A 27,547-nucleotide genomic window follows, 5' to 3' on the forward strand; every position below is an offset into this window, starting at 1 on the left:
TGCATCAGTACAAATACGTGCACGCGTTGCGCGTTTTGCTTGCTTGAGTGTTTGTGCATTATATGAGTTTTTGTCATATTTTATTACCATTTTCTAAACTATAGCGAATAAACTGTGATAATGTGAGAAATGTTGAAGGTGTCTGAATAAATTTTGGTTTGACTGTATCTATTTGATAAATGAAGTTAACCAACTAACATTATACATACTCTTTTGGTTTCTGTACCCAATATTTTAAAAATGTACAAATGCAATGAAAATATCGGTATCGGTACTCGGTATCGGCAAGTACCAAAAATAAAAGTATCGTATCGGGCGAGTACTGGAAAAAGTGGTATCGGTGCATCCCTAAATATTATGCATAAAGAAAAGGCCATTTTGTACGATTTTTTTTTTAACTACAGTTCAAGATAAAAGGACAAATAAGCATAAATTAAAGGCACTACAATAATTATTACAATGATGTATAAATACCTTATTAATACTTATAATATATAGTAAATATAATAAATTATAGATGAATGTTTTATATATTTTATTATATTGTAAATAAGCATAAATAAATTTATGGTGTATACATATTTATATTTAATATTTTTGTTAAATAATTATTTTAAAAAATCATAAATGAAAACAGTAAAACAAATATTACTATGTGTAAATACTTTATTTATATTTAATTTATAATTTTTTTGTTTTTTTTTACATTTATATATAAAATCGAGGACAACTAATACTACGACGTAAAAATATTTATATTTAATTTATAATATTTTGAATTTTTTAATAAATATAATTAATAAAAAAATGCATAAATTAATGACTACACCAAATAAAATCATGATGTATAAATAATTAATTTGTATTTAATTTATTATATTTTGTTTTTTATATATTTATATTTAAATAAGCATAAATTAAAGGCAGAACAATACTGTATAAATACTTTATATGTATTTATTTAATAATATTCTTTTTTATTATATTTAATCAAAATTATGTATCTTTATTATTATTATTATTATTATTATTTTTATATTCATTCTCCATATCAGATACAGCTCAGACCAGAACCATGTCAGCTTTGTGAAGGAGGGCAGCGTTGGGTTGAGGTTGGTGGGAGGAAATGATGTTGGCATCTTTGTTGGTGGTGTCCAGCCCAACAGTCCAGCCCAGATGCAAGGCATGCAAGAGGGTGATCAGATACTGGAGGTAGGACCAAAGAATCACGTACATGTCGTACATGATCAAACCTTTCAGCTGTGCCATGCTTCAAGACTGTTATTTTGGTAGGTGAACGGCGTGGACTTTAATCACTTCACCAGAGAGGAAGCAGCCATGTATCTCATGAACATCCACGCTGGGGAGCGCATCGATATCCGGACTCAGAACAAAATGGACCGTGAGTGCCTTTGTGTCTCCTTATTAGGATTAAGAAGTCAACATGAAATCAAAATTGACCCAATTTAGTTTTTATAATACTAAATAGACAATAGGTTCCTTGTCTTATTGTGAACATAAACCCATTGGGAAAGTAAAATGGGTTACGAATAACAGATCCAAATTAATCTTAACATCTTAGTCTATAAGAAGATTTTGAAGTCCAGCCTTGGTGACTCTTTCTACATCCGTACACACTTTGACCACATGGCTGAGAGCAGTATTGGCTTGAGCTTCACCAGAGGCGAGGTGTTCAGAGTGGTGGACACTATGCACCGCTAATAAATTATAGATGAATGTTTTATATATTTTATTATATTGTAAATAAGCATAAATAAATTTATGGTGTATACATATTTATATTTAATATTTTTGTTAAATAATTATTTTAAAAAATCATAAATGAAAACAGTAAAACAAATATTACTATGTGTAAATACTTTATTTATATTTAATTTATAATTTTTTTGTTTTTTTTTACATTTATATATAAAATCGAGGACAACTAATACTACGACGTAAAAATATTTATATTTAATTTATAATATTTTGAATTTTTTAATAAATATAATTAATAAAAAAATGCATAAATTAATGACTACACCAAATAAAATCATGATGTATAAATAATTAATTTGTATTTAATTTATTATATTTTGTTTTTTATATATTTATATTTAAATAAGCATAAATTAAAGGCAGAACAATACTGTATAAATACTTTATATGTATTTATTTAATAATATTCTTTTTTATTATATTTAATCAAAATTATGTATCTTTATTATTATTATTATTATTATTATTTTTATATTCATTCTCCATATCAGATACAGCTCAGACCAGAACCATGTCAGCTTTGTGAAGGAGGGCAGCGTTGGGTTGAGGTTGGTGGGAGGAAATGATGTTGGCATCTTTGTTGGTGGTGTCCAGCCCAACAGTCCAGCCCAGATGCAAGGCATGCAAGAGGGTGATCAGATACTGGAGGTAGGACCAAAGAATCACGTACATGTCGTACATGATCAAACCTTTCAGCTGTGCCATGCTTCAAGACTGTTATTTTGGTAGGTGAACGGCGTGGACTTTAATCACCTCACCAGAGAGGAAGCAGCCATGTATCTCATGAACATCCACGCTGGGGAGCGCATCGATATCCGGACTCAGAACAAAATGAACAGTGAGTGCCTTTGTGTCTCCGAATTAGGATTAGGATTTCACCATGACATTAAAATCGACCCAATGTAGTTTTTATAATACTAAGTAGACTATAGATTCCTTGTCGTACTGTGAATGATTCTTCTCGGTTTTCCAAAGGAAATGCATTGGGGAAGTAAAATGGGTTACAAATAACATTTCTGAATTAATTTCCGCTCTTGATATCTTAGTCTACAAGAAGATTTTGAAGTCCAGCCTCGGTGATTCTTTCTATATCCGTACACACTTCGACCACGTGGCTGAGAGCAGTGTTGGCTTGAGCTTCACCAGAGGCGAGGTGTTCAGGGTGGTGGACACCATGCACCGCGGGAAGCTGGGAACCTGGCTAGCTGTGCGCATGGGCAATGATCTACACGAGCTGGACAAAGGCACCATTCCTAACCAGACCAAGTATGTTAAAGTAGTAGTTTTAAGTCTTCCTTCCATAGCTGTGGTAAGTTTGGATGATTGTTAAGTATGTTGCATTATAGTTCCTACTTGTACTCTAGGTGTCTGATTCTCTTCTCTATCTCAGGGCTGAAACTTTGGCCAATTTAGAGCAGGCACAGAGAATTAGTGCAGCCGAACGCCAGGCCTCTGGCCCCAGGGCCGAGTTCTGGAAGTTACGGGGTCTCAGAGGGGCCAAAAAGAATGCCAGAAGAACGCGCGATGACCTCCTACAGTTGACAATTCAAGGCAAATTTCCAGCATATGAGAAAGTCGTTCTGAAAGAGGGTTAGTGTAGTTTTTTTTTTAAAGACCAATATTTCTGACAGAGTCTTTGGTTGTAACACATGTATGCTTGCTCATTTGCAGCCAATTTCAAACGTCCTATCGTCATTTTGGGTCCTCTGAACGACATTGCAAATGAGAAGCTGGCCCGAGAGTTGCCAGATGAATTTGAAGTTGCAGGTATGAAAAATTAAATATAGGTTTTGAGATCAATAATTCTTAACATTTCTACTGAAGTTTATTCACTTTCAAATATTTAATATCCCTGTTTTATTGGTTTATAGAAATGGTATCCAGGAGTGGAAGTGATAGTTCATCCAGTGTCATCAAACTAGACACAGTGAGGAGAATAGCAGAGCAGGTAAACTTTTTATTATCATACAGAGTAATGCTGTCAATATAAACCAGCATGTCCTAATTGTGGATCCCAACTGGTTTGGCCACGGGACCCACAATTTCCCATGGTCATCAAGCCACAACCAAATTTATTTCACAAAAATAATTGACACACACACACACACACACACACACACACACAAGTACCCCCCCCCCTTACCTCAAAACCATTTGAAATTTGTGTCAGCACGTCATAATAGAACCCGGCAGCAGTTTTCTGTCGGGGATTTGTTGCGCCGCGCCGCTCACGTCCGTAGACACGGTGTAACATTGGTTTTGCTTTGTTTCACAGAACTAATCGTTGCCTGGGTTGCGTACGTATATGTGGGGCGGAGCTATCAAAATAGGGGCAAGACCCTTTTGGGGTAGGGGCGTGTTTGTTTTGGTGATTTCAGATATCAACATTGGCTACCAGAAATCACTTACTCTGCCTTTAAATTGTAAGAATATGACTATATTGATGAATAAACAGCCTATAAGGTAAGGCTATTAAATAGCAGTCCCAAACTAGTTTGTGTTAATACAGTTAACATGGTTTTAGCCACCACAGTCATTTAAACATACAAAATAACACAAAGTGAAAATAACATGGCATTTTTGGGTTATGGAAAAAACCATTACCATGGTGAATACACAATACTAACATGAACTGTGAATGAAACATGGAAACTGCTCCTGAATAGAATGAATATCATACCTTCATATAAATCATTCCCTGTTAACACACAAAGTACCAGTTGTGTGATTTATTGGTACTTTACTTTTATTTCACATAATGCATGCTCGTAGTTTCTTTTGCGCTTTAGTGTAGTGATATACAGCGCGCCGTCACATTTGCATGTGCAATTGAAGAGTGCACGCTATGAGCACAGTATAATGTCTGACAGGGCAGGATAGTTCGTTTTTCTGAGGTGAAAGACTAACAAGTTATGAAAATAACGATAGAATAATGACACTGACATTTAAGCCTGACAACATCTCATCTGACCGCAGATAATGTATGGGCCAGCATGTTTTTCTCAGGCACTCTTTACTAAAAATGCATCTGACAAGTGTCAACAGCTTTCACGCATGTCTTCCAAAATAAAAGTCTCGCATCAGAAGAACATTTAGAATTACGTTTTTTGTTGTTGATGTTGTTTCTTTAACTATACACATCGCAACCCACCAGTTGAGAAACACTGTCCTAAACCAAACACTTGTAACTTGTTTTCACTTGCAGGAAAAGCATCCCTTACTGGACATTACACCCACGGCTGTAGAAAGATTGAATTATATCCAGTACCATCCCATGGTGTTCTTCTTGGATCCTCATAGTCGGAAAGACGTGAAGGCAATGAGGCAAAAATACATGCCAGGCTCCAACAAGAGCTCTCGTCGCCTATACGCTCAGGCCTTAAAGCTGAGGAAACACTATAGCCATCTATTTTGCGGTAAACCTTTTAAGCCTGTCTTGAATTTCCTGTTTGAATCTTTTTTGAAGATACTTTCAGAAAGTTTTAATGTACTCCGAAAGGCAATCTCTGGTTTTTTGGTTCCCTTCACAGCACGCATTGATCTTCAGCCTAATACAAACATGTGGTATGATGTTTTGAAAGACCAGATTCGGCAGCAGCAATCTAAACCGGTCTGGGTTTCTGAAGTTGCGGTAAGAACTCTAGAGAGAATTATGGTACTAAATGGTACACTCATGTCATGTAGTATTAACGTAATTATAAGTTTTCAACTTTAAAACCTTATTTGTCTTTGTTGAACTCAAAACTTTATGAAAGCTCCAACTTGATTGTTGTGACATAACCAAAACCCAAGAACTCTAAATCAAATCTCTGAGATGTGAATGTAGAATTGGTTCAGAGCCTGCATTTCATACTTGAGTTGGTTAATATGTACTCTGTGTATGTCCAGTTGGAGGGAGGCGGTGATGAAGACCTTGACGCATTCAGCCGTGCAAACAACTCTGACTACCTCAGTGGTGCCAGCGACTATGAGGACACCGATGGTGAGGCCATTACGGATGGTGAAGCCTACACAGACAACGAGGACCTGGATGAACCCTCTGTAGGCATCGCCAGAAACCGTGGCACTGCACTGGCTCGCTCCTCTGAGCCCGCCACTGGGCACAATCAAAGTCCTGAACCTTCCTATGACCCAGAGCCATACCTGGAGGAAGAGCCCGAGAACACCCTACCTCCCGGGGAAATACCTCCCATCCTCCACGTTCCAGAGCCCCGATCTCCACGCCTTTTCCCTGACAGTCCCCAACAACAAGACGACGTCCCCTCACAGCGGAGTTTCACGGATTCAGACTTCAGCACCGGTGACATGGCTGCACCACCAGCACCTTCCGATGTTCCGCCCAACTTCAGGGCACCAGATCCCAAAGAAGTCCAATCAGAGACCCCTCCACTGTCAGCCATAGAGGAGAAACTTCAACAGGTACCATATATACCTAATACCCATGCCACTGACCACTCCACTAATTGCAAGGTAACCCTAACCTTGACCCTAAAATCTGATTAGTTGATGAATCCACCTTAATTAAAATTTGAGTAACACGACATTATTAAGTCAAGTAGGACAGGTTCCTGGATCTACATCCTTTGTAGGGCCGACAAAGGACCTTTTCTAATACCCACACTTGCAGTCTTGGCCACTTGAGAGCATGCCAGGAAGTGCACAAGACTGTCCCATGTCTGAAAAATACCAAAAGTTACTAGTAGTAGAAGTTTAAGTAATTGCAATTTTACAACACTATGTTGTAAGTGTGTCCCATCAGGTAATCAAAGGTTCTACACATATTGGTGGCCTTCACAGCCATTTGAACGCTTGGGCCAAATACTTTAGCTTCAGACTTTGATTCCATCCAGTCTGAGGACATCAAACATGTTTGATATTTTCAGCCGATTTTAGAACACACATTGTTTTCATTTGTTATGCGTCTCCTAGCAACAAGGCGCACATTTCTGCCTGAGTTTGTTGTGAATGGAATAACTTAAAAGTCTGGTAGTGTGTGATCCTCAGTCGTTTAGTGTATGACGGCCAGTTTTTCCTCTGTGACCATTACAAAGTCGGTTTGTGTATGATGCCCAGTGTTTTAAATTCTGTTCAGATTTTAAAAGTCATGTAGTGTAGTTCCTGGATTGAAATACATATTAGGACCAACAGAGACCAACCCCTTTCCCTTACCCTTACCTTACCATACCCTTCACCAAAAAAAAACCCTGTTCTTCACATCATTAATCTCAGAGGTAACTGTTAACCTGACCCTAAAATCTGATTGGTTGATAGTGAAGTTGTTCCAAGACCAACAAGGATGTTGATCCAGGAACACGCTCTACTTGACTAAGTCATGTTAAGCCATTTGGATGCATTCAATATTGAATATGTTTGAAATACTTGATGGAGCTATTGATCATCACATGTTTTACTGTTTCAGGCTCGCATGGCAGAACCAGAAAGGAAACCCTCCCCTTCATTTATAGTGTAAGTATTTTTGCATGGTCTGTCAAGTTTAGTTCCAGATAAAGTACTAAATGAATTAATTTTTCCTTATGAAATCTATTTATAAATCTTTTCTTTTAGATTGGCACATCACGAAGCCATGCAAATGCGGAGAACGCAGATAAGAGGAAGTAATAGTGACAGCGATGAAGACGACAGAGATAATAATGATGATTTTGGTGTCGACGATGACGAAACTGATGACATTGAATGGGGACCTGCCACAGAGCTGTAATATACATGGATCATACTGACATCAGGCACATGGACCTCTCATGTCTCTAGTGTGGACATGTACATTTACACAATCAAACTGGAAATATTTTTTTTTATTTCCAGTGTTTTTTATGCAGTGTCCTTATGGACTTGTGATAGATGACTTTAATCTTGGATCGATTTTGAAGATTTGTGACCGGAATTGCTTCCTTTTGTGGGTTTCGTAGTTTTAATGGATGTGCTGAGATCTTTCTCAGGATTATATAAAAAATAAATATCGCCATTTGTAATAAAGACAATTTGGGTATGCTTTACCCTCTTCAGTAACTTGATAAATATTCTTTTAATTGTTGTTTTTGTATTTTGAAATAAATTTAACAAAGCGTTTAAGCTCACATGATTATTAATGTTAGAGAGTGTATTGAAATTCATCTTGCTACTAACTGTATTAAGTCTTCTCCACAGTCTTCTGTCCTTAATTCACCTCAGACTGCTTAGAAAGTGAAGTCCTATTGGAAGCAAATGGAATTGCAACAATAATAACTTGTATAGTTGCTTTAACATTCCCCTTTCTCCCAGGGCATTGAACAGGGACTTTTTGTCTCAAACAAAATCCTTTTTAGTGAAATGGAATGTTCTTTCCCTAAAAAAAAAATAAAGTCCCCAAATTCCCAAAAACAAGGGAGAATCGATGCCCGCTATGTATGTTCCCTTACTGGAAAATACGTCACATCCATATTTATATTCATAAATCGCACAAGGGGCCTTACCAGTGCCCAAATTTGTGTACACTATATACTGAGTCACTACCTAGGGTGCTAGGGAGCAGATTGAGACGCACTCCTAGGGAATTTCCTATAAATATATATATATATAAAATATTATTATTATTATGATTATTTTTTTTTTTTTTTTAAGAAATGTAAAGTTAAACGTTGAAATTGTCACCATTCTAAATCTAACCAATGGGGAAAATGTCATTGCATTTTGCCATTGGTTTTCTATTTATTTGCATCCTGAAGACTGATTATTATTATTATGATTATTTATTTATTTTTATTTTTTTTTTAAGACATGTAAAGTTAAACGTTGAAATTGTCACCATTCTAAATCTAACCAATGGGGAAAATGTCATTGCATTTTGCCATTGGTTTTCTATTTATTTGCATCCTGAAGACTGCTATGCTCTGATTTTTCAAGACATACGATATTACCTTAACTGATATTTAAATCTAGAAATAAAAGTGTAGTTAAAATCATGTTTTGTCAAACAAAAAGATTTTAAGACCTGCTTTGTCATGAAAGTGGGCGGTGTTTTAATATTTAATTAAACAGCAGGTGACAGACATTAACAACAACGTGCGAGGCAGTTGGCGAAAGCTTATTTTTGTGTTCAAATGATATAACTCATTGCGTAAACGTCGTTTTAAAAGTCCCAACGAGCATGCATGATGTTATCCAGCCCTCATGTTTCTACAAGGCAACGCAGTTTCACTTGTCAAAAGGACAGAGAGAGAAAAAAACTCAAAAGCGGATGCGCCTCAGACTGTTCTGATGAGTGTCAGTAGATTCAGTCAATGTGCGATCATATTAGAGGTGTGAGACACAAGCCCGAGCTCGGAGTGTGTAAACCTCGCATCAGCGCTTTGAAATGGGGAGCCGGGGGGTGGGCTGGGGGGTTATATCGTAAATTACAAAAAATACGCGTCGGATGTAAACACCTAAAGCTTAAAATGTTCTCTAAAAGGACAAGGGAACTGATAAAGACGCACTCGATGTCAAAGAAGAGCCGAACAGGAAGCAGCCCATCTCCTCTCAACTCTCCATCAGTAAGTCGCACAGCATCTCTCGACTTTTCCTCCTGCCAATCAATTTGATTGACATTTCACTCTCGCGCTCATGTTTTCGACGTTGCTGAAATATTTACGAATATTAGTCTCCAAACACAAATGTAGAATTCAAGGTGATTATTTAGACCGTTGTGTTGTCTAAAAACAGAAAAGGACGGACTAAACTTCCTTAGTGTGGTATGGCGCAGCAAGGTGCATGAAGTTCAGGTTTTGCCTTATTTTGAACTTTTTTTTTTTTTGTCAGGATTTTCTCTAGACTTAGTTACTTTACTTCCAGGTACTTTTTAAAGTTTAATGGCATCTATTGCATTAAAATGATGAGAGATGATGGATAACCGTGTCGAAAGTTGATTTTTAACGCACCGTAGCTGGAAATGTTGAAGCGTGGTGGATCAAGTAGCAAAAGCTACAGTCCTTACGCGACTAGTCAGAGAGTGAAAAAGTCAAGCAGCAAAACTAAATTGGACATCTTACCAAATAGACCCAACGTCTGGCTCAAGCAGGTGGGTTGTATTTAAAAAGTACTTTTGTCAATATGCATATTTTAAGTAGCCTAGTAAATTTTTGTATGTTACGGTTTAAAATATGCATATGTGTATTATGTGTAGGCTACTAATAGCATTTATAGTTTTTGTGAGTATTCGTACACGGTTGACAAGTCAACCAGTGGTGTAGCCAGTTTTAAAACTATTATACATGTCTTAGGACCTCATATAAATTGAGTCTACAAGGAATATGTGTTCTTCTAAAAATTAATTATATCAAAGTGAACTGCAAAACGTTGAAATGTATAGATTTAAACTTAAAAATTTCTATATACGTGTATTATTGTAGTATTCCAATAAGTATAATAAGGTTTTTTTTTTTCAATTTAATTTTTACAATTTTTATTTTATTTTTAATTATGTATAAAAAAAAGCCTATTTATGTATATATTTATTTATTGATTTATTATTATTATTTTTTTATTTTATTTTAGAATGAATTCTCTTTTTAAAAGTGAACTGAATTTTGTGATATCAATGTGTACTTATTGGTTTGTGTAGTGCATCATATTTCACCATCCGTTCGTTGTCTAAAATGAGGCAGAAATTGGTTATAATTGATGAGATTTTCTGTAACTTGGCCTTATGTTCAAGTTCACTTGCACAGGAGGGTTTTTAGGCCTCAGCGAGGCCAGTTAGTGTGGCATCAACTCTACGGGGTGTGACAGGAAGTAGGCCAGGGTTACACAATTGCTCTTGTGAAAGAAGTTCTGTTTACTAACAGCCGTCTATTGTAGTCGGTCACACATCTCGTGCTCTATCCGCAAAACTTTCTACCTTAAAATTTGTGTGCCATGATTATCAGTTTGCCCACACCATATCCTTGTTTGCTTTATCATACAGCTCTCTGCTCTTCAAGAACAGCCTCGGAAAGATGCAGTCGATTCTGTCACCTCTTCGTCCCACACATCCTCCAATCTGTCTCCCCCTGTCCTAGATGTCCCGTCTTCCTGTCCAGGTACCCCTTTGGCCCAGCACACTAAGTTGGTGGGCTGCCCGTCCCCAATGGGCACCCTAAAACGGCCGACTTCCCTGAGTCGAAATCCAAGTGCAGCGGGCTTCCCGATCCAGTCTTGGGTCTTCAGTAAGGGTGCGGGAAAATCCGTCATCGCCCAGAGTCCCTCGCCGGAGACGCCCGAGACTACAATTGCTATCGAGGTGGAAGACATCCCGCCATTGCTACGCATAGTGGAGCGGTTTGCCAAAGCGGTGGAGAAACTGAAAGATGTAGTGCTTGAAGGTAAGATAATGGTTTTCTTGGAGAAAACATCTGTGAAATTTATGGAATAAACCAGCAGCTGTGATTGCCAGAACTTTACCGTAAAAAAAGTGGTAGAAACATTTTAGGTTTTACGAATTGAACTTAAATTTACAGTAAAACAAAACTTGTATCTCGTTAAGTAATATAATATTAATCTACCAGGCTACTAAAATGTGTTTTGTACATTTAAAATGTATTCGCAACCATCATCACAAACAGGGTTATAATAGTAAACTAAAATTAAAACTAAAATTTCTTGAAATAAAATAAATGGTAACTGAAAATAAAATGTAAAAAAAAAAAAAAATTTAGCTAGTTTCCTCAGCAGTTTCATTTAGTTTAACATGATGTACTAAAATAACAAACTGAAACAAAAATGAACAAACACCTATATAGACACGTAAAAAAACTAATAAAAACGACAAACTTCATTATTTGAATGAAAAACCATCACAGTTTCACAGGAAATTTTGGGAATGTCAGTATTTTACTTTAAAATTCCATTAGATTTACTAGTTTTTCACTGTATGTAGTAAGGGAAATTACCATTAACCAATCAACAGGTCTTTACTATAGAATGTTTAGTCTTTTACCATTAAAATTGCAATCAATTTTTACAGTGTAGTTGACATGGATCAAAACGTTTCATGGTACTTATTTTCAAGTTAGAAACGCACAACAGCGCTCACTACTTATCTGCCACATGACTATTTGCACGTCCTGCCGCAAACATCACCTTCCGCTGAGGATCATGTGATCGTGGAGCAGAGAAGGGGCGGGGCTGAGTTTGCTCAATAGGCCATATTCTTCCTGTATCTGCAGTGAGGCTGAGTTCCTGTGGTGCACCACACTGGCGCAGGAAATGGTTCTCTCAGAAAACACCCCTTCTGCTCTCAGGACTCGTCAAGCAACGTCATTCAGCATCAAGCCTATAGTCTTACCCATAAATAATGAAATCGGTTATTATATCGGAGTTTTCTGATATAGTTTTCTCTTGATCTTTTCCGCAAGAGGATCCTTATAAAAAGCACTGTAATGGTGCCGTGATACAGGGATGATGGTAATACCGCGGTACTCTGAGAGACTGTTGCAGGTGTTTTTAAACTTTTTGGTGGCAAAGACCCTCAAATATGACAACCTCATGTGAAGCAACTCTTTCGTGAAATATAAAGGCTGCTCTATATTTCTTGTTTTGGAACCCATTTGCATTTTGCTTCTGCTAAATTATTTATTTTTATTTTTTATTTATTTTATGCAATATATATTTTATTTTTTATTTTATTGTATTAAAGCTAAAAGTATTTAAGTGATATTCTGGAAATATTTAGTGTGTATTAAGCTGATCATTTTCCTGATCATTAAGTTTGATGTATTCTTTATATATATATATATATCAAACAGGTGGGTTGTATTTAAAAAGTACTTTTTTGTCAATATACCTATTAAAAGTAGTAAATATTTGTATCTTACTGTTTAAAATATGCATTTGTGTATGATATGCGTACTGATAAGCATTTACCGTTTTTGTCAAGTGGTGTTAACCAGTTGTAAAACTATTATACATGTTATCTTAGGACCTCATATTGAAAGTCTACAAGGAATATTTGTTCTTCTAAAAATGAATTAGATCAAAGTGAACTGCAAAACGTTAAATGTATATTTAAACTTTAAAATGTCTTATTGAAATATTATTGTAATATTCCAAGTATTATGACGAGTTGTCAATTTAGTTTTCATAATTTTTATTTAAATTAATTATATGTAAAAATAACATATAGGGGAAAAGTTTTATATATATATATGAATGAGAGAGAGGAAAAAAGTAAAAAAATAAATAAAATTATTTTTAAATGAATCTTCTTTAAAAGTGACCTGGATTTTGAGATATCACCCTGTTAACACTTACAGGTTTGCGTATCATATTTCACCATTTGTTCAGTCGTTTGTTGACTAAAATGAGGCAGAAATGAGTCATAATTGATGGGATTTTCGGTAACTTTGCTTTATATTCATGTTTACTCGCGTGGGAGTGTTTTTAGGCCTCAGCGGGGCCAGTTAGCATGGCATCAGCTCTTCGGGGTGTGACAGGAAGTAGGCCACGATTACACAATTGCTCTTGTGAAAGAAGTTCTGTTTACTAACAGCCGTCTATTGTAGTCGGTCACACATCTCGTGCTCTATCCGCAAAACTTTCTACCTTAAAATTTGTGTGCCATGATTATCAGTTTGCCCACACCATATCCTTGTTTGCTTTATCATACAGCTCTCTGCTCTTCAAGAACAGCCTCGGAAAGATGCAGTCGATTCTGTCACCTCTTCGTCCCACACATCCTCCAATCTGTCTCCCCCTGTCCTAGATGTCCCGTCTTCCTGTCCAGGTACCCCTTTGGCCCAGCACACTAAGTTGGTGGGCTGCCCGTCCCCAATGGGCACCCTAAAACGGCCGACTTCCCTGAGTCGAAATCCAAGTGCAGCGGGCTTCCCGATCCAGTCTTGGGTCTTCAGTAAGGGTGCGGGAAAATCCGTCATCGCCCAGAGTCCCTCGCCGGAGACGCCCGAGACTACAATTGCTATCGAGGTGGAAGACATCCCGCCATTGCTACGCATAGTGGAGCGGTTTGCCAAAGCGGTGGAGAAACTGAAAGATGTAGTGCTTGAAGGTAAGATAATGGTTTTCTTGGAGAAAACATCTGTGAAATTTATGGAATAAACCAGCAGCTGTGATTGCCAGAACTTTACCGTAAAAAAAGTGGTAGAAACATTTTAGGTTTTACGAATTGAACTTAAATTTACAGTAAAACAAAACTTGTATCTCGTTAAGTAATATAATATTAATCTACCAGGCTACTAAAATGTGTTTTGTACATTTAAAATGTATTCGCAACCATCATCACAAACAGGGTTATAATAGTAAACTAAAATTAAAACTAAAATTTCTTGAAATAAAATAAATGGTAACTGAAAATAAAATGTAAAAAAAAAAAAAAAATTTAGCTAGTTTCCTCAGCAGTTTCATTTAGTTTAACATGATGTACTAAAATAACAAACTGAAACAAAAATGAACAAACACCTATATAGACACGACAAACTTCATTATTTGAATGAAAAACCATCACAGTTTCACAGGAAATTTTGGGAATGTCAGTATTTTACTTTAAAATTCCATTAGATTTACTAGTTTTTCACTGTATGTAGTAAGGGAAATTACCATTAACCAATCAACAGGTCTTTACTATAGAATGTTTAGTCTTTTACCATTAAAATTGCAATCAATTTTTACAGTGTAGTTGACATGGATCAAAACGTTTCATGGTACTTATTTTCAAGTTAGAAACGCACAACAGCGCTCACTACTTATCTGCCACATGACTATTTGCACGTCCTGCCGCAAACATCACCTTCCGCTGAGGATCATGTGATCGTGGAGCAGAGAAGGGGCGGGGCTGAGTTTGCTCAATAGGCCATATTCTTCCTGTATCTGCAGTGAGGCTGAGTTCCTGTGGTGCACCACACTGGCGCAGGAAATGGTTCTCTCAGAAAACACCCCTTCTGCTCTCAGGACTCGTCAAGCAACGTCATTCAGCATCAAGCCTATAGTCTTACCCATAAATAATGAAATCGGTTATTATATCGGAGTTTTCTGATATAGTTTTCTCTTGATCTTTTCCGCAAGAGGATCCTTATAAAAAGCACTGTAATGGTGCCGTGATACAGGGATGATGGTAATACCGCGGTACTCTGAGAGACTGTTGCAGGTGTTTTTAAACTTTTTGGTGGCAAAGACCCTCAAATATGACAACCTCATGTGAAGCAACTCTTTCGTGAAATATAAAGGCTGCTCTATATTTCTTGTTTTGGAACCCATTTGCATTTTGCTTCTGCTAAATTATTTATTTTTATTTATTTTTTATTTTATGCAATTTTTATTTTATTGTATTAAAGCTAAAAGTATTTAAGTGATATTCTGGAAATATTTAGTGTGTATTAAGCTGATCATTTTCCTGATCATTAAGTTTGATGTATTCTTTATATATATATATATATATCTTTTTTTAATTTTTTTTTGCTGACTTCTATACTATGCTAGTAAATGATTACAATGGTACTTGGTAATTGTCAATCAAATAAATAATAGTAAAAACAAATCATCATAGTAATAATTATTGGTGGAACTACTTTTAACTCACTGAAAAAATATTTAGTATACAGCTTTCAGTGATTTTGCCGTATTATTGCAAATATATATGGCCTTGGTTTTAGTGGTTGACCCATGCCGCATTTTCCACCAAGCTTTTGTCTTCACTAGAATGGTTTTATTTATTTATTTATTTATTTAACACAAATATCCTACATTCTCTGATTGAATAAAGCCTGTTGTTCGTGCTTCCCATTACTGTACAAGTCAGGTAGCTTCGACAGAACAAAGAAACAAATCAGCAAGTAACAGTTGTAGGTGTTTTTTGCTTGAAGAGTTACAGTTAAGAGCTGTGACAGGAGGAAGTGGCTTGTAGACGTGTCACAGCAGACGAGAAAGCACTGCAACAGTGTGAACAAACGGCCTGTCTTGCATCATCTTGACTCTTTTAGGATCACTGTAGATATTTCTCAGCATGACCGACACAAAGAAATATCCAGGTCATATTGTGCCCCATAACCAAAAGAAAAATGTTGAGAAATGACAAAGTGACGCCTGTTAATTATTATTTGTTAATTTATTTTGCTCTTTTATTTCTTTGTTTTTGTTTGTTTAATTGCTTATTTATTGAACAAAACTGAACAAATGAACATAACACTTACTCATTTGTATATGCATTCTAATTGTGTTTTGATTTATCTTATTTTGGGGTTTGTTTGCTTTATGTATTTTATTTGCTAGTTTATGTACTGTTTATTTGTGTTCATGTGTTTTATTTATGATTGATTTTAATTATTTTTATTTGTTTGTTTGCATCTATGTGGGGTGAAATATGACCCAGGTAACAATTTTATTTTTTATTTTTTATTTTATTTATTTTTATTTATTTATTTTCTTTTTTTAGATTTACTCATTCATTTAATTATTTGTTAATGACATTTTATTTGTTAATGTATGTGTTGTAGTTTTTTGTTTATTTATATATTTTCTAGGGATGCACCGATACCACTTTTTCCAGTACTCGCCCGATACCGATACTTTTATTTTTGGTACTTGCCGATACCGATATTTCTATTGCATTTGTAAATTTTTTAAATATTGGGTACAGGAACCAAAAGGGTATGTATAATGTTAGTTGGTTAACTTCATTTATCATTTTTTTTACTTTGTGGCATTTTGTAATTTGCTTATGGTGTAAACTATGAGCCAGATATTTAATAATAGGTTTGCATATTTGATAACGTAGTGTGAAGAATGTTATTCATTATTTGGCACAAAGTTAAATCAGAAGTCTGAAATGAAAACTGCTTGTGTGGCTGTAATCTAGATGTTCATTTTCAGCTGATAAGAGTCTGATAATGATGTTGTTTTTTTTTGTTTGGTTTTTTTTTTTTTTTGCAGACAAACAGGAGAATCGGCGTCCGCTGGCCCATGAGTTTTTGGGGGAGGTTCTGCGCATCCTGCGGCAGGTCATCAGCATGTACCCTCTCCTCAACACGGTGGAGACGCTCACCGCGGCCGGCAAACTCATCTCGCAGGTCAAAGGTCAGAGCAGCCATTTACAGTCATTTTACAGCAGTAATGCATTTCTGTTGTCATTTTAAGCTATTTACCAACATAATTTGTTTTATTTTTGACTTCAGGATACCACTATGAAGTGTGCAATGAAGCAGACAAGAAAGATTTTGAGAAGGCCATCGAGACCATCGCTGTAGCCTTTAGCAGCAAGTGAGTATGGAGAGTATGGCTTTCTGAGTATGCCTCAGAAAAAAAGGAGTTGTGCCTGTGTCTCATAATAGCGACTTTGTTTCTTGCAATTGCAAACTTTATCACAATTGCCTTTATTGTTTACTCTGAGATGCAAACAGGCTTACATATTTTGCAGTATGCATACTGTGCTCTACTTTGCTGTATGAATGGATTAACTGGATTACATGGTACATTTACCAAAATGTGCAGTATATAACCAGAGAGCAATAGTGTATTGATTGAATTCTGTATCCCACAATGCAGTGTGCTCGACTTGATTTTCTATTTCAAGTAAGTGAATGTAAATAGAAAGAAATGAAAATGAAAGTAATTTCACCCCAAAAGTTTTTTAGCATTTCTTCTTTTGAATTATTTATTTGATCAAACTGCTAATGGTGTTAATAAAAAAAAGGGGTTTTATATATATGGCACATTGCTCCTTTATTTATTTATTTATTTATTTATTTATATATATATATATATATATATATTTAAAATAAAGTAGTATGCAAGATTGTTGTCACATGACCTCACTATTTTTTTAATTTATATAATTTATCTGTCTCTTCAATTCATTCAAGGGGAAATGGCACATTGCTCCTTTTATTTATTTTATTTATTTTCCTTTTCGAATCATTCAGGGGAAATACATTCTTTTGGAATGTATTTATTTATATACATTTAAATTATTTTTAAAAAATAATTTCCAATTTCCCCTTGAGTTAACAGAACTATTTTATTAATTCATTTTTATTGCACTTATATTATTATTCAATTAATTCAATGGGAAATAGCACTTGGTTCCTTTTGTTTTTTCTGTTTATTGATTTGTTTGTTTCTTTTGTTTAATTACATTTTTACCAGTCTAAATTAAGCATACACAGGACTGCAGTGCCATACGGCGTGCTTTGTGTGCATTTATGAAATCATCGCTCTCGAAATGCTCTGTTAGATCATTGACATGAATCGTAGCTCTACAGAAATAACAGGAAGTTGATTTGTGGCTTCTGCTCTCTTATGCTAACAGCCCCAAACCAAGGATCTGTTTCTGAGTTCGAGCTGATCATTATCATCTCTCATGTAGTACTGCTGTTGTTTTCAGTTCAAGTTTTCAGAATCGTCATATTCGTTGCGATAGACCTTTGAATGGCAGCGTAAAATGTTGCTCAAACGTTCATGAGTCTTGTTCATGTCTTGAATTCATGTCCTGTGACCAAAACATGAAATCATGCACCAGTGCAATGGGACTGTTTCTGTGGCAAGAACTGAGCAAAGAGGAAGTTGTGAATCAAACACTTCCACTGGCATCTGATCATTTGCTGCAGTTAGTTGTTCAGATGTTTTTAGTGTATAAACGGCGTTTGTTTGTGTGTTTTGTCAGTGTGTCGGAGCTGCTGATGGGGGAGGTGGACAGCAGCACACTGTTGTCGGTGTTGCCCTCTGAGAAGAGCAGGGTAAGTGTGTGTCAGTCTCTGTTCAGAGCGGATGTTGGCAGCAGGGGTTTGACTTCCTGAAAGTGCTGTTCTGTGATTAGTGTCACTGCTCTGTGACGCAGTTGTCCTCGTGAAATAAGACTCGCATGGAACACGTGTGACAGATGTGTATGTTGTATATGTGAGACAATGTGAGATATATAAATATTTGTGTTTATTCTCTTTGAATGTTCAGTCTATGGAGAACCTCTCGGGTCATGATTCTTTACACACACGGAGTGATTCATCTGAGCTGGGTACATTTTGACAAATTCAGAAATACAGAAAAGCAAGTAGGAATGCACTGATATAGATACAGAGAGTTGTTTTAGTTTTTTTTTAAGATATAATTTTATATATTCAATATCATTTTGATTTAAATTTTATATACATTTTTATAAATTATAATTATTTTTATTTATTTGAGCTGATTATAATTCTGGTGCTACGTTATTCAAATAAAGTCTTGTGCAGAACATTTAAAATTATTTATAGAAGTGTTCTACAGAACATTTTAAGAGAACTAATAATAATAATAATATAATAAAATATTTATTTATTTGAGATCTTTACAAAATGTCCTGCAGAACACATTTAAAATTATGAATAATAATTGTATGCATTTATTTTAATATAATTTATTAAGTTGTTTAAATAAATACATACATACACAAACTTGGTGTCCTGCAGAACATGTAATTAAACACACATTAAAAATTTAGTTTTTAAAGAATAATTAATTTATTATTAGTAGTAGTGTAGTAGTAGTAGTAATATACTAAATAAAATTATTCATAATTTTAAATGTATGTTCTGCAGGAGATTTTGTAAAGATCTCTTATACATGCATGCATTAAATAAATAAATGGATATTATTATTATTATTATTATTATTATTAACAGATCTCAAGTTTCCTGCAAAACAAACAAATAATTGTATCTTTTTATGGTTGGTATTACAAATGTATTTTTTCTAAAGTGAAACATGATTGTATTCCTATGCACGCTGGCAGTGATGAGCGCTGAAGAGGTGGACATTATCCTGCAGCGCAGTGAAGGAGGTGTGGACTCGGCTCTGACGTACGCTAAAACCATCTCCAAATACATGAAGGATCTGATCAGCTACGTTGAGAGGAGGCTTGCGCTAGGTAGGATGAATCGCGTGTGGCTTTAGTGATATGATGGCTTGATTGAAATTGAGTTTTGAAGTGTTATATGAGAGATTGAAATAAAGTGTGTAGTTTTGGATAAAACGTATAGTTCTGATTCTAAATTCTGACTGGTTGAGCCACGTTCTGTAGCTACTTAATTTACTTAATTTGCTTCTTGTCATTAATGTATGTAAAGAGCTGGAGTTCTCCAAGGGCGTACAAAGGATCTATCAGACTTGTAAACAGACCATCACACAGGTGAGAACTGACCTCGCTCAAAGTCTTCAGGATTGGTTTGCTCCCTTCCTCATCCGTCTCTCTTTGTGTCCATCAGCCACACATGCCCTTCTTCTCCATCTACTCTCTGGCTCTGGAGCAGGACCTGGAGCAGAGCGCTGGGATGCAGCAGGCGGCCTCCACCCTGCAGAACCAGACCTTCATCATGGTACAACACCAACATGTCCACCTTTTGTCCTCCTCTTAATAATAATACTAAGAAGAAGAATTATTGTTAACAATAATAAGTTATTATGATTAATGTAAATTAAATGTTGTTGTTGTTATTAGCAACAAACATACAATTTATAATAATAATAATAATAATTATTATTATTATTATTATTATTAACAATAACATTAATACTATAAAAATTACAGTAACAAGTTATCAACGTAAATTAAATGTATTTATTATTATTATTAGCAACAATACAATTTATAATAATACTTTAATAATCACAATAAGAATAAGTTATTATAATTAATGTACATTAAATAATTTATTGTTAAAAATATAATATATTATTTTGTCAATTATGTTCTGCGATAAACCTTTTAAAGTTAATTTAATTTTTATCATCAGAAACAACAATTAAATTTATAAAATAGTAATAACTTATTTTAATGCAAGTTAAATGATGATAAAATATTGTTATTAAAAATACAATACTATTATTTGTTAAATATATTCTGCAAGAAACTTTAAAGTTCTATTAGTTGTACTAACAAAATCAAATGTATAATAATACTATCATAATCACAATAAGAATAAGTTGAAATGTGTATTAAAAAATGGAGGAGGGCGGCAGTTCTGCCACCAAAACCGTAGACAAGAAGAAACGGCTGGAGGAAGAGGCCCGCAACAAGGTCAGACTCGGCACTCCCACAATGCATCTCTCTTATGCCACTTAAGACACTGTAGGAAGAGTTTTGCAGGGACAGATGTTCAGTGTTTTAGCAGGTTGTGTTTGTCCGCTTCTCTCAGGCTGAGGAGGCCGAGGCCACGTACCGGACGTGTATCGCAGATGCCATCACACAACACCAGGAGCTGGAGCACATGAAGGTCACCGTCCTGCGGCAGATCCAAGAGGTCATCAAACAGAGCGACCAGACCATCCGCTCGGTAACACTCACAAGGAGTTCACACTCGCTAGATAAATATTCATTTCTAGATTTTGCTAGATTTTATTCATTTTCTTATTAGTCTTTTAACTTTAGGTCTTCATTAAAAAACATTTCACAAATGAAGTTGAGGAGCAACATCACAATAGGTCTTGATGTTTTGTTTTGGTTTGTTGTGTTGTGATGTTTGTTGTGGTGTTTTTGTTTTGTTTTGTTTTTTATTACAAAGGGTATTTCACACATGATTGTCACAATAATCAGTTGAAGTGCATATTATAAAATACAGCAAATATATAGGGAAATATTTCAAAATACAGCAAATATATTGGAAATATTTAAATATAGAAAATATATTAAAGACAATATTTCAAAATACAGCAAATATAATATTAAGATATACTTTTAAAAAAAAAAATTTTTTTATAACATGGACATATATTTAAGGACCTTTTTTAAATGCAGCAAATATTTTTAAGAATATTTTCAAAGCATTATATTGAGGAAATATGGCAAAATACAGCAAATATATTTTTTTACAATTATTTCAAAATGCAGCTTCTATACTTCTGTATTTTGAAACTTATATTTGCTATATTAACATGGACCGCAAATATATTCAAAGGCATTTTTGAAAGCATTGTATTGACAAAAATATTGTAAAATAGAGCAAATTGTATATTTTAAGAGAATATTTTAAGATACTGTGTTTTAAATATTTCCTTAATATAGTAAATATGGCTGGTAAGAAATATTTATGGCTAGCCAATTTTCTCAAGGCATAAAGTTAATTTTAAACTCTGATCAAGAAATTTGTTGAGCTAAATGTTATACATGAGACTTCTTAAAGCTGTGTTTTTCAGTAGTAGTATTTGTATATTTGGGCAAAGACCCAGTCATGCATTACTTGGATTAATAGGATCAAATAAATGCTGAAAAAACACCAAGAAAACTACAAATCCAGATCCAGTTTGAGCCGTTTTAACCTTGTGAAACACTTTCCAGGCCACCATTTCCTACTACCAGATCATGCACATGCAGACGGTAGCGCTGCCGGTGCACTATCAGACGCTGTGTGAGAGCAGTAAACTGTACGACCCGGGACAGCAGTACGCCACGCACGTCAAAGACCTTCAGATGAGCGAAGAGCCCGAGACCCATTATGAGTTTGAGGCCTACTCTGCCTCCTCCAGCCAGTAAGAAACACTCCTTTTGCTTTCAGACACACACACTCAAAGTACAGCATGTCATGGAAGTGGCTGTGAATATTACAGTAAGGTGTTGTCTTGAATTCAGGCCGTCAGCCAGAGCTCGTTCCGACAGCGCTAACGCTGATGCTCATAGCAGTGCTGAAGCTCCGCCCACCGCGGGAGAAACGGGAGATACGAGCGCCTCTCAGAAAGATGAACAGAAGAGAGGTATGTGCAATGATTTCTGTTCTACTTATTATAGAATGCAATATATAAACATTTAATTAAGTAGTTATGTTTGTGTGAACCCAAAAAAATGCACATCTATCAAAAATAATTTGTTAATAATAAAAAAAAAAACGTTTGCCAAATGTTACTAATTTACTAATAAATTTAAATTAACAAACGTATACATTTTAAATACATTTCAAATTAAAATTAAATTACATCATTAATTGAATTAGCATTTTTGGGTGCACCAAAATGTAACTAATTTAATAACAATTTAATTTAAAATCTAATTCGATTTTAATATTATAGAATGCTATAAAAATGATCAAAATATAATAATTTGCATTTAACAAATTTATTAATAATATAATGTAAATTTTATGTATTATATTTCATTAAAGTTAAATTATATTACTAATAAAAAATATAACCATTAGCATTTTTCCCAATTAGCTAAGAATGTCCTTTTTATATTATACTTTATTATATTAAAATGTAATAATATTATTAATACATATAAGCGATTATGATTATATTAATTTTGGCGGTCCAAATAACAAATGTATTATTTTAATAGGGCTTTTTTATGTTCTGTTATATGAAACTTAAATTAATTGATGGATTTAAATTTGTCAAATTCATTCAAGTTTTATTAATCAATTAATTTAATTAAAATTAATTCTATATATTCTATTAAAATCTAATTATATTAATATATGAGATTATTCAAAATTGTAATATATAATTTGTGTTTTAATTATTTTAATACATAATTCTGATTAAATATTAGATAATATTAGTTAATATAATGATTAGATAAGATAATATAACACAAATTTGTTCCTGGAAATTTAAATATAATTTATAAATATAATCGAATAAAAAAGATATTTGTTTATATTTTAAATGTTTTGTCAAATATGTACAGTATGAAGGTTTTTATTTATAGATGTTCGGGGCTTTCAAGAGGTGCTTGTTTGGTTTCGTTTTTTGGGTATGTTTGAATATCTAAAATAGTTATGCAAATGGTTCTGAATTGTTGTTTTTATTGTCAGCTCGAGGTCACATGACCCACAAATCCTGGGGCTCCACAGTGAGCGACACAGACAGTGTGGGAGGAGGAAGTGGCCTGGGATCCCCCACTACCAGCACGGGTACAATTTCTTGCCATGACTAAAATATATTAAACGTAAACATTTACTATAATAATATATATAATATTGTATTTTTGTTTATTTTGTAGGTGACATAAGTAAAATGGCCCGAACGTCGTCTACAGGAACCATGTCATCAAACGAAGACGCAGATGAGAAAGACTCAAATGTTACTTCCTTTGAAACGCCAAGTGAGATTAAAATGATACACAAGTGTTTTCCTTTCTAATCTGTGCCTGTCATCTAGTTTCTCACTGTCCGTTCAATATTTTGCAGACATAAATGGCATCGAGTCTGAGATTGTGGTTCCCACTGGGCCGTTCCGGAACGTGGGGCTGTCGAAAGCCGCTCAGACGCACAAACTGCGTAAACTGCGCTCCCCGTCCAAATGCAGAGAATGCGACAGCTACGTTTATTTCCAGGGAGCCGAGTGCGAGGAGGTGAGGTCACATCGGCTGCGCTTTGGCCTTGTGTTTGAAATCAAGCAGGCTGTTTCAAGTGTGACTTGCTCTTGGCAGTGTTTCCTGGCCTGTCACAAACGCTGCTTGGAGACTTTGGCCATTCAGTGTGGCCACAAGAAGCTCCAGGGTCGCCTTCAGCTGTTCGGGCAGGATTTCTCGCAGGTGTCCGGCAACAGTCCCGACGGCATCCCCTTCATCATCAAGAAGTGCATCGGTGAGATCGAGAGAAGAGCTTTGAGGATGAAGGTATGCAAGCGTCTGGTCAGATCCAGCAGATAGAAATGCAAGATGGTTCTGATCGTCCTCTTCGCTGTCAGGGTATTTATCGAGTGAATGGGGTGAAGACGCGGGTGGAGAAGCTTTGCCAGGCATTTGAGAACGGCAAAGAGCTGGTGGAGCTGTCCCAGTCCTCGCCACACGACATCAGTAACGTACTGAAGCTCTACCTGCGACAGGTGAGCCACCACTACATTTATGCAAAATCATTTTATATAATATTGTGGAAATTGCTTTTTTTTTTGGTTTTGTATATTATATAAAAATTACAAAATATTATTATTATTATTATTATTGACAATTTAACAGTTAGCATTTTTGGTTCACCCAAATGTAACTCATTTATTAATAATATAATTTATTTTGTATATATTGTATTTTTTGTATAGTAAAATATTTGTTAAAAATAACAATTAGTATTTTTGGCTTACACTGCTACTACTCAATTACTCAATTTATAAATGTTTCTATTAAATTATATTATAAATATAAATTATTTTTATATATAGATTATATTAAAACCTATCAAATTTGCATTTGTAGGGTTCACCCAAATAACAAACTTATTAATTTAAATTTAACTTTTTTCTGCTATCTACATTTAGCAATATCATTGAACATAATATTGCATGAAATGGTATTTTTGGGTTTTGTATATTATGTACAATTATATGAAAATTTAATTATATTAATGAAAATATAACAGTTTGCATTGAGTTATCCTAAATTTAAATAATAGTCTAATAGTGTACTCAACTTTTAATATAACCGAATGCAGCATATAAAAATGTATGAAAATATAACAGAATTTGCATTTTCGGTTCCCCAAATTTATTAATATAATTTAATTTTTTGATATATTATATTTAAAAATATAAATATAATAATTATTTTACTAAAAACATTTTTTGATAATTAATAAAATGGTGTACTTTATATTAAAATTATATTATTAACACTTAGAATCAATGTAACTAATTGATTATTTATAGAATAGTCAGGGCTGTACAGTGCGACATATATGTCGCACGTGCTACGAAAAACCTGGTCTGTGCGATGAATAAATTTACCACTGTAGCACGCGTGCGATAGAGTTTTGCATGTTCATAACACAGCCGCTTAATAGTGTATTTTTATTTTGTATGTTATACTGGATTTTATTTACATTTTCAGTTATTAATACATATAATTATTAATATTATACCTTTTTTGCATTCACCAAAATTATAAATAATTATATAAATATTTATAATTATTATATATTTTTTGTTATATTATAACATCTTACATTCTTGATGAACACATCCTTTAACTGTTCCCTATGAATAAGTTGCCTTCATTGTTAGCAGTGGCTTTCATATCCTCATCATACATTCACCACAGTCAGTTGTTGCATCCTTATTTTGTGTGTTTGGTTTTTCCTCAGCTTCCAGAGCCCATCATGCCCTTCCGTCTGTACAACAGTCTGATGGGTCTGGCGAAGGAAAGCCTGGCTGTAGTGGGTCCAGAGGGAGCCGAGACGGGCAAAGGGCCCGACCTGGTGGACCTCGGCCCTGAGACGGACCCTGAACTCTTGGCCCTCGTGGACAGACTTAAGAATCTCCTTAAAGAGCTGCCCAAACAAAACATCGCCACTCTCCGCTACATAGCGCGCCACCTGAGAAGGTGCAAAATATAGAATTGACTTCCTCTCATGTTTCAGGGTTTATAGACTTGCTTTGCCAAACTCTGTTTTTATTAAACACTGATTATTTGGTTAATGTCCCTATTTTCAGGATTGCAGAACTGGAAGATGACAATAAGATGAGCCCGAGCAATCTGGGCATCGTGTTTGGCCCCTCACTGATGCGGCCCCGGCCCTCAGGGGCCACGGTGTCTCTGTCGTCTCTGGTGGATTACCCGTACCAGGCCCGCATAGTGGAGACCCTCATTGTGTTTTATCCCTCCATTTTCCATTCGGACTCCAGTCGGCCGGCAAGCACCAGCACCCCCCGCACACAGTCCCTACAGCAGGTTTGTGATCGGCAGAATCTCTCATGTTGTGCAAGTGATGTGTTTTAATGCGAGGTCAACTGGTTAAAACGCTAATGCAGAACAAATGTGATGATTTGGTCTGTGCAGGAAAGCAGCATTGATGAAGAACACTGTTCAAATGATGAACAAGGAGTCACAGATGAACCCGACGCTGCAGAATCAGACAAATTAGAGGGCCATGGTATAACATTTCATACTTCTATTCCTAATATTATTGGTTTACATTGTTCAAATGCATTGTGTGTATATATATTTTTTATTTATCTTTTGATATTTTAATTGTTTTAAATATTTATTTTATATTTGTTTTTTATTTATTTTACTTTTATTCATATTAATTTGTTTTTTATTTAATATAAATTTTATATAAATATCAACATTAATTTTACTCATGCAGGTTAGTATATATGTGTGTATATTGTATTAGCCTTTCATATTAAATTGAAAATACATTAATTTATATTTATGAATATATTAATACATTTCACCATTATTTTAATATTTCAAAATATTGTACATTTTGTCATTTATACTGTATTTTTATTGTAATTTAGTTTTTCACTATTTTTGCCTTTTTATATGAATTTTATTTAATATAAATAAATGTATTAATATAAATATAAAATTAAGTTAAATATATCACCATTATTTTAGTATTTTATCATATTTGAAACTCATTTTGTATTTAAGTTAGTTTTTCATTTTATTTATTTGCCTTTCATATTAATGTACATATTAATTTAATATTTGTAAATATATTTATTTACATATCACCATTATTTGAATTTAAAATTTACATTTTGTATTTAATACTCAATAGTTTCATTCATTTGCCTTTCATGTTTTAATATATATACAAATGTATTCATATACAATAAAATTAGTATTTTAAATGCATTTTTATACTCCTTTTTCATTAGCTGCCTTTCATATTAATGTACATGTTAATTTTATATTTGTGAATATTTACTTGCATTACTATTTTAAAATATTTGAAATTTATTGTATTTTTATACTCCTTTAAGTAGGTGTTTAGTTTCATTTATTTGACTTTATTAAAAATTTTATATATAAATGTGTATATATAATGTGTGTGTATATATGTATGTGTGTATATATGTATGTGTGTATATGTATATGTGTGTGTGTGTATATATGTAA

At 34.5% G+C, this 27,547-nt stretch overlaps 1 protein-coding gene and 1 pseudogene across 1 annotated transcript in view; both read left to right on the plus strand.

Moving 5' to 3' along the window:
- The window catches only part of LOC107719622 (tight junction protein ZO-3-like), an 18,530-nt gene extending 10,584 nt beyond the window's left edge, over window positions 1–7,946 (plus strand). Inside the window, exons 21-31 of the mRNA XM_016527103.1 lie at window positions 1,056–1,212; window positions 1,294–1,402; window positions 2,826–3,045; window positions 3,170–3,369; window positions 3,451–3,546; window positions 3,651–3,727; window positions 4,985–5,195; window positions 5,310–5,410; window positions 5,668–6,198; window positions 7,199–7,245; window positions 7,345–7,946. Coding sequence (XP_016382589.1) covers window positions 1,056–1,212; window positions 1,294–1,402; window positions 2,826–3,045; window positions 3,170–3,369; window positions 3,451–3,546; window positions 3,651–3,727; window positions 4,985–5,195; window positions 5,310–5,410; window positions 5,668–6,198; window positions 7,199–7,245; window positions 7,345–7,498 — 1,903 coding nt within the window. The 3' untranslated portion in view covers window positions 7,499–7,946. The remainder of the gene's footprint in view (window positions 1–1,055; window positions 1,213–1,293; window positions 1,403–2,825; window positions 3,046–3,169; window positions 3,370–3,450; window positions 3,547–3,650; window positions 3,728–4,984; window positions 5,196–5,309; window positions 5,411–5,667; window positions 6,199–7,198; window positions 7,246–7,344) is intronic.
- A 1,429-nt stretch (window positions 7,947–9,375) lies between these two features.
- Window positions 9,376–27,547, plus strand: part of LOC107719623 (minor histocompatibility protein HA-1-like) — an 18,809-nt pseudogene continuing 637 nt past the window's right edge.

Source organism: Sinocyclocheilus rhinocerous, unplaced genomic scaffold (genome assembly GCF_001515625.1).
Source record: "Sinocyclocheilus rhinocerous isolate Xijiao unplaced genomic scaffold, SAMN03320098_v1.1 scaffold1294, whole genome shotgun sequence".
NCBI lineage: Eukaryota > Metazoa > Chordata > Actinopteri > Cypriniformes > Cyprinidae > Sinocyclocheilus > Sinocyclocheilus rhinocerous.